Source organism: Vicia villosa, linkage group LG2 (genome assembly GCF_029867415.1).
Source record: "Vicia villosa cultivar HV-30 ecotype Madison, WI linkage group LG2, Vvil1.0, whole genome shotgun sequence".
NCBI classification, from domain to species: domain Eukaryota; kingdom Viridiplantae; phylum Streptophyta; class Magnoliopsida; order Fabales; family Fabaceae; genus Vicia; species Vicia villosa.
Genome location: NC_081181.1, coordinates 213168134 through 213183802, shown reverse-complemented (window position 1 = coordinate 213183802; position 15669 = coordinate 213168134). Strand labels below are relative to the sequence as shown.

At 33.2% G+C, this 15669-nt stretch overlaps 1 protein-coding gene across 1 annotated transcript; it reads right to left on the bottom strand.

Moving 5' to 3' along the window:
- Positions 1–10876: 10876 nt before the first annotated feature.
- On the bottom strand, positions 10877–12851 carry LOC131648183 (uncharacterized). Its single transcript, XM_058917966.1, has 3 exons — positions 12083–12851; positions 11225–11996; positions 10877–11115 (listed from the first exon to the last, which is right to left on the bottom strand). Exons 1-2 carry the CDS (start codon positions 12833–12835, stop codon positions 11277–11279), a joined length of 1473 nt encoding a protein of 490 aa, XP_058773949.1. The 5' UTR covers positions 12836–12851; the 3' UTR covers positions 10877–11115; positions 11225–11276.
- Positions 12852–15669: the final 2818 nt, after the last annotated feature.

Here is a 15669-nt window from a genome sequence, read left to right as displayed (position 1 = left end):
ATGGTGTGTTGAATCATATGTTGAAAGTGATGTGGATTATTTAGTGTTGAAAACATTCAACATGTTGAATGAGAAATTAGTGGGGGCCACATAATATTTTTGGCAAATTATTATTGGTTGTTGTGAGTGTTTATATTTTTATTTCATGATAATTATTTAATGTCATTTATTTTATAGTAAATAAATTTTTTATTTATTTTTATTTTCACCAAAATTCATCATTTTTTGTGTGTCTATAAATAGAGACTTGGTTCATTTGATTTGGACACACCAAAAAATTCCACTTTTTTCATAATTTTTCATAATTTTTCATAATTTCAATTGATAATAATATTAATATATAATTAATAATATTAAAATTCATCATTTTTCATAATTTCAATTGATAATAATATTAATATATAATTAATTTTAATATATAATCATAAAACAAAAATATAAAAGAAAATAAGAATATGAAATAAAAGTAGTGGGGTAGGGTGTTGATTTTTATTAAACAAAACTATTGTAGTGAGTAAAAGTTGAATGTGTGTTGAATTATTAGGTGGAAGAGAGAGAAGATGATGTGGAGTATAAAAAGTGAAAAAGTAGGGTGTTGAATTTGGAAACCATTGTAAATAGTCTAAAATAACTTTTAAAAATAAGATTAATAAATATATTTTATTTTATTTTAATTTTATTTTATAAAATATTTTTTTAAAATTTCAAACCCAAAAAAACGAAATTCAGTCAAACATATGCTAACCTTTAATATATTTAAGATCTATTGTATTTTAAGAATAAAATTCAAAACCAAAAACCTCTAATTAAAGCAAAATAGATTGCTGTCATTTATCTAAATAGTTTTAGGTTTGCAAATAACTGTGTAAAATTTTGTTTACATGCAAGCAATTTGGGTCTATATCCAAACACTCATATTTAACTCAATTTTAAAAATGTTTGAGTTCTAAAATCTGTTTTACTTTCAACTGAGACATCATTTTCCTACCTCATGATTTATTCATGAAATATCCACTTGTAATTATTTGACACGCACGCACTATGGGAATAAACCAAATCCCAATCATTCTTAAGAAACCATCTAATTAAAACATGAAGAAAAAAAAAGAAAGGAAAAAACGAATCTTGGTGAACACGCCTGCTACAGTTCTCTAGTTCCACCTACACACGCTATTTATATCAACCTCACTCGCATCCCAACTTCACTGCAGTTCAAAATCTTCCTTTTCCCTTTCTCTTTCAATTCAACCCCCTTTCAAACCCTTTTCGGTACCAATCACTACATTAACATAAACAATAGTTCTTCAAAACTATTCTAAATATGCAATTCAACATCCCAACTTGCTCTTCAATATTAGCAGACTATACAGAAAACAAGCAGAGGAGTAAATCCATGCAAATGATGATCCCGCGGCGGAGAGGACAAATCAAGATAAGAATAATCAAGATGATTGTGGCCGCGCTTTCGTGTTCAGGTGGCGCTAAATGAAATTGAAAGTGGATGTAGTTCTTCTATAGACTCCAACAAAAGTTGTGTTTCTCTGTTCAGATTCATGTAGCTGCTGATTTCTTTTTCTTCTTTCTTTTCATGAATTTTGCAGTCTGTAAATAACTTGTGTATATGTACATATATAAAGTTGTTTAATGTTGTAAATTAAATGTTGTAGCAAGTAAAACTACACCTTAAATCCAATCAAAAGACATGCTTATATATTAGAACATCAATAACAAACAACAAAGTTATTACAAAATGCATGCTGAAATGCTGACAGTAATTACAATAATATCATGAATACACAAATGATTTTAAATATGGACCGCAATCGCGTAAATGCTTTCATGATTTCGGTCGACCATGGTTGCAGTGTGAATTAATTATAATGTGTTCTTTCAACATAAAAACAATGAGCAATACTTGCTGATACCATTTTGTCGCGCGCATTGGCGGACAGTTTTTTCAAACCTGGCCATGGCTAATTCAATTTTCCTTCTACACAATAAAATTACCCAATATATAGTATCAATAATCACTTTTCGATCGATGAATTTCATAAACTTGATTCAAGTTTATGAAGAAAAAAAAACGAAATCAACAATATTTTCTCGCAATTACTTCAATCCATGTCAACAGTAAACCAAAACCAAAACCTACCAAATTATCAATAATTCTAATCGGTAATCACCTCAGAAATTAATATAAATGAGAACTCTACCAACTAATTTTCAATTTTCAATCGTTTATAGTAATCAGCATTTATACATTCCTTACCGAAAAAAGAAAACTGTGTACAAACCTAATCGAGAATAACCCTAAAAGTTAACCCTCTCCATATCACATCCCTTATCGATCTAACCGCCGCCTCCACCGTAACCGCTTCCGCCTCATTTATCAGACGCCTCTCCGTTAAAGGAAGTGTGGATGGTGACATGTACATAGTTCATAACCACGTGCGGGAGAAGCATGACCACAATTCCCTAAAAGTTAGGTAGTCAAAAGGTTTTCTATTCAAACTGGAGTGGTTACTAATTCTCAAAATTCCTCAAATTCAGACTCATAGACCTCTATATATATCTCATCTTTAAGGTTGAGAAGGAAATCCAATATTCACCAAAGAATACCATAAATATAAAGCTTCTCACCCTCACAAGCTTACTCTAACCTCGCGGAAAACACCTCTAAAATAGGGCTTATAACGAGCGTGAGTTTGCCCTAACCACCAACAACTAAAGCCTCTAGAAACCCTACCAGCATAGGGTTGCTACGCATCTATACCTTTCTTAGCAAGTATAGTGATACCCACCGTGGGGCCCCAATAAAACTTACTTGGTGTTCGCAGGTGTTTTTAGTTAACAATCACAAGTTTATTGTGCTTGTGAGATTAACTCGAAAAACCTCAAGATCAATCTATGCAAAACACGTGGACAAGAAAGTGTGAGTGCGAATTGGATGTAGAGTCTTGTAAGAAGATAAAGTAAAGATAAACTTTAATAATTAAAAGGTTTAGATGAAAGTAATAGGTAAACATTGTAATAAATGACATTAAATAAGATGTTTAAATTAAGGAAACATAAAGACAATGAAAAGAAATGGCGGAGACTCGTACATTTTTCTCACAAACTATTTTACCATTTGACTAAGATACTCCAGTTATATAGAGAAGTGTGTGAATTTTGTGACCCTGATTACAACATATGAATATGCTATTTATACTAGTTTAAAAATGGTTGTCTCTGATAGATATACTTCCATAAGGAACACATATCAAAACATGTAGTTTAACCTTCTGAAAGGTTTCCACACCGTTAGACTTTATAATTGCTAAAAAGCCTATTATCCCATGTTCATGACTATTCAAAGCCACTAACTACTCGTCAAGAATATTTAATCCAATACTTGTCGAATCTTGTCTTCTTCTAATTGATCCTTAAACTTCAAAAATACCTTAAGTCTTAGATGATTGGTGACTTTATCGAAACCCTTTTCGAGATTTTGGACTTGTTTAGAGGAAAATGAACTTAAACTTGTGGATTTGTTCTTAAGATTCTTCTAAACCATTGCTCAACATGTTATTCGAAGCCCATTTAGTCGGCGCAATTTCTCCTATCGAAGCTTGTCATAAACATTTTCCAACATTAATTAATTTCTTAATGTGAATTTCATTTGACTTTATCTTAGCTTGAATTTTCAGGGTAATAAATTCCCCCCAAAAATGCCACTTTTGATCAGATGTGTCAGATGGAAAAAATATGATGTTTTTATAATCCTTCGACATTGTTCGAATAAACTGCACATGTCAGATCAAGTAAACATTTGTGTCATCATGATAACTTTATACCAAAATGTCACGTCACAAACGTGGGTACAACTAATCATCGTGATCTCTGATTTTCTAGGAAATAGTTGCTTGTTATGACAGGTCAAGAAACTAATTCTAAAAACTAAGACAATGAAAAAACAACCATATTTTACAACTCCAAGAAGAAAGACTGGCATGCTAATGACTTTTAAAACAAGAGAGATAGTGAGTCATAGAAAATACGTCGAATATTCATTGGTCATTTCTAAGGAGGATACCACATTGGACAATATTTGAGGTGATAAAAGTTGCAAAAGCTAGGAAGACATTAGCAAGGGTTTAACTCAATAGAGACATCTTTAGTTGGTTTTGACGTTCTTTATATATTTTGATGACTAAGCTTATATAAGTCGTATTTTGATTTGTCTATGTAATGTAAAGATTGAATGGTGTTGTATCACCACTATGTTACCTGATCGATAAATTAGCAAGTGTACTAATCTGCCAATGTAGTAATAATGGGAAATCCTAAAGTATCAATCTCAAGGACTGCGTGAAGCTATAGAGTTGTGTTTTAATTCAATTAAACAAAAAGCCTTGGGGTTTTTGGTTTGGAAATTATGAATTCAATTGCAAATAAAAGTAAAAGATGTATTTGGCCAAATATGAGTAACATGCCAGGATAGGTGTGTGCATTAACATGTAACAATTCTGAACCTTTGTTTCACAACAAAATCCAAGTTATCAATTACCGGTTCTTAAGGGTGTTTACTCCTAAGTCCTTAGTGGGCAAACCTTTGAACATTCAATCCTAATCCCAAAGACCTTCGAAATTAGTGATGGAATCAAGCATTATTATTACCAAGAATGTTCCGGTTACTATAGGGTATCCCTAGTCCTAGGTGATATCTACTATAATCTAATGGCATAAAAACCCTAACAATGGAGGTACTTCCTAATTATTAGTCATATATCAATCCTGTTGGTCCGATGAGAAAAGTGTTAAAAACCTTATACCATTAAATTGAACGTGAAAGATAAATATATTATTGAAATTTAGCATTCAAAATCATCACAAATGTTAATCAAGGACACCCCTTAGCATAGGAGGGCTTAACTACTCATATCATCCAAAGAAACAAAAAGATCAAATATAGATATTACAATATGGATGATGAACTTTGATCTTCAATTGCTTCTGCTCATGAAAGTTCTCCGTTCTTCTCCAATCGTATAAGTTTCAATCTTCAATCCTATTTTTCTTCGTGTGCCAAAAAGATCCCAAAATAATTCTCAAAAATTAACCTAAATAGTTTCAGCACAAATCCCAGCCAAGTAGAATGTCTAAAGTGCCCTCAAGATTGAGTTTTAATGAAAAAAACCTATGATAGAAAATCTGACGTGCTTGCTGACACGGGTCGTGTTGGCCTCTTTGGTGTTTTTCTATTTGCTTCAGACCTGCTGACACGGGCCGTGCCAGGCAACACGGCCGGCCGTGTCAGCTCCCTGGTTTTTGTATGGGAAGTTGCCATCTTTCTGACACGGGCCGTGTCAAGAGATACGAGTCGTGTCAGGAGACACGAGCCGTGTTGGGCTCCAGTACTTCATTATTTCATCTTCAAACCTTTCCCGTCTTCGCCCATTGTTGCATTGGCGCTTTAGATTATTTAACCAAAACTGAAACATGTACAATACCAACCAAACAGCATCAGTTGCATCTAAATAACTCAAATTAAAACATAATGCAAAGTAAACATAAAAGCAATCAAACATGAAATACTTACGCAAAAACACTAAAACTCTGATCAAAGTGTTACCGAATTGACAGATTTAGACCGAATACATGACGAGAATTAGGTAAAATTGTGACCGATCATTACCACTTTGACTTGTTGCATCTATTTCCTAATGAATGAACCATTGTTTTGCTTGAAAAGTTTACTGCCATCTAGTATTTAATTGTTGTATATAATGTTGTCAAATTTAAGCCAAATAAAGACCATAATATGTTCAAAATTATAGCCATAATATTTAAAATTAAGTCAATTTAAGGTCATACTATGTTCAAATTAAATTTATGGTCTTACTATGCTAAAATTAAGCCAATTTATAGACATACTGTGTTAAAATTAAGCAAATTTATAGCCATATTATGTTCAAAATGTCATGCTAAAATTATGTCAAACTTAAGCCATAATATGATGTTGTGAATACAACAGTGTTTGACAAAAACATATAACCAAGCAAATAACCAATTTTAATAACAACTCTTATTACATTTTGATGGAGGAACGTATTAAGTTAAAATTAACATCATAAACAATATTACTTTTTAATACACTTCTCAACATTTATACTTCATCATCAAGTACATGTTGAGCATAAATGAAAATTCAATCAAGATCAATTTTAATTTTCCATCAAATGCCTCTGACATCAAGTTCTTATTCAGTTTCTTGTTCTTCTTTGAAGTTCCGTACAACTCCTTCTAAATTTTAACAACTTCCAAGTCCCCTGTCTTCCTTCCATCTTCATTTATAGCTTCTTCAACATCATTTTCTTCTTCTATGTCTTCATCCCATATGAATAAATTACAAGTTTCGTGTCTCTGCAACCATAGTCAAACATGTATCGCAAAGAATAAATCATGACTCAACAAATAAGAAGAAATCACAAAACACCGGAGATGGAAAAGATATTAACTTGCCAATATGAACATCTCCAAAAAAGTCATCCTTTATTAGCTCCACTCTTGCAATAGAATGACACCATACGACCATGACACACACAAAATCTCCCTCGACGATTACTCACAGAAGTGGAGTGAAAGAAAACATATTTGCCAGACATTAAAATGGAAGACGATAATGGAACACTTGGGATTTTATTGGAATGCTTGATTTACAGATTTCTAGGGAAGAAGAAGAACGATAGTGAGGAATAAGAAGAATGAAATTGGGAAAGAAGAAGAAATTTCGGTTAACATGTTTTACATAAAAAGACAGAACAAACTCTCTTAAAAAATGATTCTCAATTTTAGCCATGTGTCACAAAATTATCCTACGTGTGAATCCATGTCAGCTTCCGTTAGAGCCATTTAACAACTAAAATTGAGGACGAAAAACTTTAGATGACCTTCGTTTGAAGATTTTTTTTTAGGGACTAATTTTTTTAAAAAAATTATTTACAGAGACCCTTAACATATTTAATCCTATTTTAAAAATAAATCTCTCAAACAATTTTCAATTTTATTTTTTCACCTCTAAAATAACTTTTAAAAATAAGATTAATAAATATATTTTATTTTACTTTTATTTTATTTTATAAAATACTTTTTTAAAATTTCAAAAACAAAAAACCAAAATTCATTCATACTTAAGCTAACCTTTAATATATTTAAGATCTACTGTACTCTAAGAATAAAATTCAAACCAAAAACCTCTAATTAAACCAAAATAGATTGCTGTCATGTATCTAAATAGTTTTAGCTTTGCAAATAAATGTGTAAAATTTTGCTTACATGCAAGCAATTTGGGTCTATATCCAAACACTCATATATTTAACTCAATTTTAAAAATGTTTTTGAGTTCTAAATCTGTTTTACTTTCAACTGAGACATCATTTTCCTACCTCATGATTTATTCATTTCCCAATTTAAATTTCAATTAAAAGAAATATCCACTTAATATTTGACACGCACGCACTATGTGAATAAGGCAAATCCCAATCATTCTTAGAAACTGTCTAATTAAAACATGAAAAAATAAATAAATACGAATCTTGGTGAACACGCCTGCTACAATTCTCTAGTTCCCACCCCACGCACTCTTTATATCAACCTCACTCGCATCCCAACTTCACTGCAACTCTAAACCTTCCTTTCAATTCAATCCCCTTCATTTCAAACCCTCTTCGGTACCAATCACTACATTAACGAAATCAATAGTTCTTAAATACTATTCCAAATAAGCAATTCAACATCCCAATTTGCTCTTCAATCCTAGCAGACTATACAGAAAACAAGCGGGGAAGTAAATCCATGCAAATGAAGATCCCGCAGCGAAGGGGGCAAATCAAGATAAGGATAATCAAGATGATCATCGCAGCACTTTCGTGTTCAGGTCCTACTAAGTGAAATTGAAAGTGGATGTAGTTCTTCTAGCGACTTTCGTGTTCAGGTCCTACTAAATGAAAATGAAAGTGGATGTAGTTCTTCTAGCGGTGAAATATTTGGGTCCTGAGACTGGGCTCCTCTCAAGGTCTCAGGTTCGAAACCCGTTAGGTTCAAATTGCTTATTTAAAAAAAAACTGTGTTTCTCTATTCAGATTCATGTACCTGCTGATTTTTTTTTCTTTTCAGGACTTTTGCAGTCTCTGAATAACTTGTGTATATATACATATATAACAGTTGTTGAATGTTGTTAATTAAATTCTGTAGCAGGTAAAAATACATCTCAAATCCAATCAAAAGATATGCTTATATATTAGAACAACTATTACAACAAAGTTACTACAAAAGGCATGGTGAAATGCTGACAGTAATCACAGTAATTGCATGAATAACACAAATGATGATTTAAAATTTCGGTTGCTGAAGCGTAAAGACTTTCGCGAATACGGTCATTACATCGCATATTTGCGATCGTTTACATCGCATATTCGCGATCATTTACATCGCATACTTTGCAATTGTCTACATCTTTATTTGCCAATACCGTTTTGTTGCGGACAGACAGTTTTTAAAAACCTGGCCATGGCTAATTCAATTTCCCTTTTACACAACAAAATTATGCAATATATAGTATCAATAATCACTTTTTGATCGATGAATTTCATAAACTTGATCTAAGTTTATGAAAAGAAAAAAAAAACGAAATCAACAATATTTTCTCGCAATTACTTCAATCCATGTCAACAATAAACCAAAACCAAAACCAAAAACTACCCAATTATCAGTAATTCTAATCAGTAATCACCTCAGAAATTAATATAAATGAGAACTCTACGAACTAATTTTCAATTTTCAATCATGTATAGTAATCAGCATTTATACATTCCATACCGAAAAAAGAAAATTGTGTACAAACCTAATCGAGAATAACCCTAAAAATTAACCCTCTCCAATCTCCGTACCGCATCCCTCATCGATCTAACCGCCGCCTCCACCGTAACCGCTTCCGCCACCACCTCCGTCGACGCCACCGTCACCGCCAATTCCACTGATCCCACGTCCGTCTCTTTTTTTTCGATGCTTTTGATTGTTCTTCTCATCGCCGCAAGAAAATATGATGATTGATAAAATCGAAAGAGATAGACAGATAATTCCCAACAAATGTAAAATCTCTGAAATATAATCCCTGTTGCCACCGCCAAGTATAGCATGAAATTGTCTAGCCATCACTGGTGTTTTTTTTCTCTGTGAATGCGCAGTTCGATTTCAGATCGTGGTTCACTCTCCTTGATTATCTCGAATTTCCAGGGTTTATTATAGGTTATAACTAAATAAGGAAAATTTTAAAAGCAAAAAAAATATGAAAGTTTTTTCTTTTTTTGTAAAGGTAAAAAAGTGGGTGAATTTATATGTAATAAATAAATAAATAAATAAAGAATCACGTGAAGCAACAAAATAGGGATTTGTTTTTTTTTTTTTATCTTAAGGTTTGGTTGAGAAATGAATGCCAGCAGAATTGGTTATAAAAAACTAAAATTCCCTTTTTTGTACGCAATTTCAATTCGATTATGAACCATAAATCCGGTGCACCGAATGTTTATATAATTATACTAATTCGGTTTTGCCGAATTGGTGTAACACTTCATTTTAGTTTTTTTAACAGAAAACAAAGTTGAGCAGAAATACGCTCACAAGTTCACAACTATGACAGATAATAATTGAAACTCATATTTTTATTTTTTTTAAAGTTCTGTTATAGAAGCGCTTCCAATCAAATGAACTAATCGTTAGTTGATCTAGTGATGATTAGTGTTGAATTTGATAGAGAGGACCACAGTTTAATCTCTGCAACTCCGATTAAGAGGAGACTAGAACCACTTGATGTCAGATCTGATCCCCGAACTAGAATAGAGGGTCCAGTGGACCGGATATTGGTGGTGAAAAAAAAGAACGTTTTCAGATGAGGATTTTGTGTTGAATGTGTTAGAAGACTAAATAGAATAGGCTAAATTACAGTTTTGGTCCCCCTATTTTGGCCAACTCACGAAATCAGTCCTCCTATTTATTTTTTAAACAGTTTTGGTCCCTCATGTCCATTTTTCGTCCAAAAAAATGTTGATTTTTTCAGTTTTTTTGTATTTCTGGGATACTTTCTGAACAAGATAGAACGTAGAGAGCATTTTTTGGAGAATGAAAGAGATGAACGAGCAAGCTGAGAGAAAAAGACGACTATCAGAGAAGACGATTAAAGGAGGAAAACATCGTCAATAATTAATATTTCTTATTCCAAGTCAATAAAAGTATGCTACGTATCTAAAAAAAATAATACACAACAGTGTTTTTTTAATGAAAAATGGACATGGGACCAAAACTGTTTAAAAAATAAATAGGGGGACTGATTTCATGAGTTTGTCAAAATAGGGGGACCAAAACTGTTTAAAAAATAAATAGGGGGACTGATTTCATGAATTTGCCAAAATAGGGGGACCAAAACTGTAATTTAGCCAATAGAATAATACTATAAATGACAATATTAAGAGAAGACCGATAGATTATGTGGTGATGAAATTAGATTAGATAGAGAAAAGTCAAACAATTAGAGGTAGTTTAGAGATAGAGGACGATTTAGAAAAATTACAAGAGAAATTAATAATAATTATTTTAAGATTAACGGGTTGGATAGAAACATAGTCTTGAATAGACCATTATGACGAAAGTTGATCCATGTAGTCGATCTCGCTTTGTGAGTTAAGGTTTGGTTATTGTTGTTATTGTAGGCTTGTCTTGTTTAAAGAAAGCTCGACTCGACCCAACCATATCTCCCTCAATTAAGAGACATCTTTAATTTGGAAGCAACGGTTATTTTTTTTGACAAATATGCTCTGGGCTAATTGAGTGCCTGATACATCACAGAAACATGTCATCTGTAATTTACAAAGACAACATCTTTTCATTGAAACTACTTATTACATTTACACAAGATATATACATAAAATGGAACAGTGATTTACGGTTTCAATTACAAAGAGTTACCAGAAGAATAATGATAACAAACTACAATACCAAAATGTAGTACATTTTAGCAAGCATTCAACTTATGAAACCCTTCTCTCTGATTCAATCTTCTGCAATTGGTTTTATCAGTTCCTGAAAAATATATTAGTAGAAGTTAAGTTGATGGACTAATTACTAATTTGACACATTAATATTTCAATTATGGCACTTAATAGGAGAACAAGACATAGTACTGAATTACCTCATGGAACTGAATGACGCCATGTTGCACATTAGAAGAATTAACAATTGTTTCAAACTTGGGAGGGATACAGTGACGCTGTCCTGTATATATATTTGCAACAAGGCTTTAGCTTTGAAGATGTGTTTTTCGTGGAAATGGCCGGTAAAGTACGCGTAAGCCAAGACTCTGACGGAGCTTTCAGTGAAGGAAGGATAAGAGGAATCTCGAAAAAGCTTGTTGCACCAGTTAGTTCCTGATGGCCTAATGTCAACCCACATTGGCTTTCTAAGTCAATCTTCCTATCGTATTCCATTGTTTGTTCTCGATCAATCAATTTGGCTGATGATTGCCTATCGAAGGCGGAATCCTTAATTAGTTTCTCATAATATATCTTTTTACATTCAACCATATTTGGACTTGAAATCGATACCGAGTCCTGGTCTAAACCACTTCCTTGGATGCCAAGCTTTTCTGAGTCCACTTGCATACCACTGTTAGGATTTTCAGAACGAACGATAAAAGGCGAATCAAGAGTTTGCGGAAATTTAGCTTCTAATGCTCTCTTCATATTTACATCATCCAACCCTCGGTTATTTTCGAGCAAAGAATCTACTGAAAGATTCTCGTAAATGTCACTATCTCTTTTCAAAGCCTCAAAATCGTCTCCATTGTGATTGGTTTCAAACTTGGCCCTATGTATAAAATCAACATATAGAGTTTTCTCAACCGCAGGACTTTCACAGACCAATGATTCGCGGCAACCCCTTTTATAAGAAGGTCTAGCATGCTCCTGAATAAGAAAGGTTAAATTTAGATAATCGCGCACGAAATGAATTATATAACTCAGAAGAAAACTCGATAAAGGTAAACTAATACCGCTTTAGAAGTTTCAAAAGGCGAAACAGTTGAACTACAACCTGCATTACTTTGAACCTTATTCTCCATTCTTACTCCTGCCATTGGATTCGAGACGCGAAAGTGAGGAAATAGTCCACAAGCTGTAGAATTAGTAATGTAGTTTCCCGAATCACCGCTTTCAAACACGCCTCCTTCCCTATGTCTTACCGATTTCGGTTTATGCTGATTAACAGGAGATAACTTCTCAGAACTCCCAATTTTCCATATCTGCTTTTGTTGTCCTTGTCCAAAACCTGCCTTTTTGGAAGCACATTGAGGTGTTTCAGATATCATTGCCTTCGCAGCAGGCAAGAACCGATCAATCATGAAATCGCGACCTTGTCCATCGCTCGACAACCTTCCATTCGACCGAACATTTACCTCGCGATCATCCGAACTCACACTACTTCTCCTGAAAAACGATTCCGTCCTAGAAAGCGTGTCGCGCGCATCTTGAAAACTCTCATCTCCATCATCCGAATCAGAACCTCCCTCCTTTTCCCTCTCAATAACTGATATATCTTTCGGTTTTCCTGGCGTTTTCTCCCATTGAAACGGAACTGCACCGGCATTTCGCACCGGACCTGAACTCAACTCTGATTTGTAAGAAGCAAGATATGATAACTTAGCAGATGAATTATCAGTGTATTTATCTGATTCAGAAGCTATTGTTGATGTGAATCTCCTCACTGATAAAAGTGGCTGGTTGAGATTTAACTGCTTTTTTTCCATGAAATTAGGTTCTGTAAAAAAATAAATTCAAATTCAACTCAGCATGTTCCAAGAAAAAAATAGTAAAAAGTTTCAAGAATTTATTTAGCCATGCATGCAGTAAAATAAAACAAGAACAACAAAGAAATGCGATCAGAAAGAGATGAAGAAAAAGAACCTTAGAAAAAAAGTTGAAAGAGGAATGAAGTTTTTGGTTCTCTAGAGGAGACTGGGAATTTATTTTTTCTTGGATGAGAAAATGTGAGAAAGAAGAGAAAGAAAGGAATTAGTTTTGAGAATAAACTATTTAATACGCTTGTGTTTATTATTGCTTGCTTGGGGAGGTGAGTGAGAAAATGGTTCTTCTCTCTTGTTTATTTATTTTTGTATGGGGGAAAGAAAAATGTAAGTTACATTGGATTTTGAATATTTAATGTTCAATGAATAATTATTTTAGATAAGGATTTATTTAAGTTCTTCTATTCGGTGGTGACTAAAATGATATTAAGGACATTTGACTACTAGTACCTCGTTTTTTATTATAAGTTGATTTGGACTTTTCACATCTATTAAAAAAAAAGTGGTGTATGAAAATGATAAATTATAAAGATTTTTACAAAATTATTTCTCATTAATAATATATAGAAGATAAATTTACATAATTGAAAGTGTCAAACCCAAATTTTGACCCTCCAAAGACATCACATCATATAGCATCTCACATGTTTCATCAACTCAAAACAGATATCAAGATGCTTCATTCATTCCCACATGATCTTCAATCTCAAGGCATTAAGCCTCAAGTTCATTAGAAGAACCAAGTTAGGGTTTTGAATTCATCAGGGACTGCAGTTAAGATTTTCATCTGGAAGGGACTTCAAGCTTCAAAAAACATGATTCAAAAAGCTCAAGTATCTTCATATGATTCTCTTCATCAATGTCTAAGCCAATGAGTGTTTCAACTCAAGATCAACAATTTCCAAAAAATTCATCTGGTCTACAATTAGGGTTTTGACTTAATTCACCTAGGAGGTTGACTTTTAGTCGAAATATAATTCCATGACTCAAATCATGGTTCAACAATCTCCAATGCCTCATTATGATCCACTCATATCATTCATTTGATTGGAAGAGTTTGATTCATCAGATACTTAGAAGATTTCAATTCATCTAGAAAAATCAACTGTTTGAGATCACCTTTGACTTTTGGGAAATTTGATCAACCATGGATTTTTAAAGATCAAAATCATGAATATATGGTTATTAGAACCATTTGATCAAGGGAAATCAAGAATAAAAAAGTCAGCATTTTAGGGTTTTGACTTTTTAATGAAGAATTACATATTCTTCATTCAAACTTTGAAAGGTCGTAACTTCTTCATCCCTTTGCCAAATTTTTTGTTCCAATGCTCATTTTGAAGAGAAAATCAAGATCTACAACTTTGCCATGGTTAAAATTTTCTCAAAAAGTGAATAGTTTTTAAGTTAGAAGCTTGTGAACATTCTTCTAACACTTAAAAGAAAATTCTAAGTCCTTTTTATCAACTTTTTCACCAACTTCCAAGTCATTTTTCACAATGATCCAAGATGAATTCTTTCAAGCCATCAACAAGAGAATTGAAGTACATCACCTAAACTTTCCAAAAAGTCCTAAAACATCATTTGATTTTACTTGAGCAGGAAGTTATGGATTTTCAAAGAAGACTTCATAAAACTAGTTTCAAGCTTAACTAGTCTTGCTCTTCACCAATTTTTCACAAGCTCTACATCCAATTAGCACATGTTTATGCATTGTCATTAACTAAGAACAAGTGGATCATTTTGGAATCATTTCATAAGAATATCAAAGTACAATTTTTTTCACTTATCACGTGAAAAAGTAATCATTATAAATTTGAAACCATTGCAAAATTGGTGATTCATAAAGATTATCTCCAAGTGCCAAGTTGATCACTCACAAAATCATATTTGAACTTGTAATTAGAGGGATGAGAAGTTAGAAGATTGAATTTTAACTAGGCAAGGAAAACTCATCATTACAAAATGGAATATTCTTCATAACTTACACACTAAGTTATTCAACTTCAAGCTCGTTTGCTCTCGAGACTATGAAGCAACTGGAAAACTCATCAAACGAACAATGAAGTCGCCATCAAACATTTATTTATCTTACGCGAAGAAATGAAAAATATCGAAGAAAACCAAATAACCAAGCAATGGCCACTGAGAAAGGGTAAGGGTGTCGGTTACGCAAGAGGAAGGTATTAGCACCCCTCACATCTGCGGTACTCCACAAGATCCATTCTTGCTGGTTATCTAAAGGTGTGTGTGTGTGTGTGTGTGTGTGTGTGTGTGTCATGTGATGTGCTAAGGAAAACATGCAATGGGAAAATAAGCAAGATAGAAAGAAATTCGAACAAAATAAGAAAAGAAAAATCCGCTCGCTAGGGCATTCGTACCCTGTGCTTACGTACCTCCAATGTACAATGGAGAAATCAGAGCGCCGTAGTTTGGCTCAAAAGTTTTTGTTTCTATCTCAATTCGCGTCTCCTAGAGAAATGGAACCGAGCACCCTAAGGGAGCATGCAACGAACAAGTAACGTCACAAAGATCCTAGCAAACATCAAGTATGGCATGTAAACAGACATCGCAAACACAACATGTTATTCAAGTTAAACATGTGTGCAGTATGTGAACAGGAATCACGGTGTGAATAGGAATCACAAGTAAGAACAAGCGAACAGGAACCGCAAACACATCATGTTATTCAGGTCAAACATGTGTGAAGATAAAATAATGCATACATGTTATTCAGTCAAGCATGCACAGGTATCAAGCAAACAGGTAATGCAAAC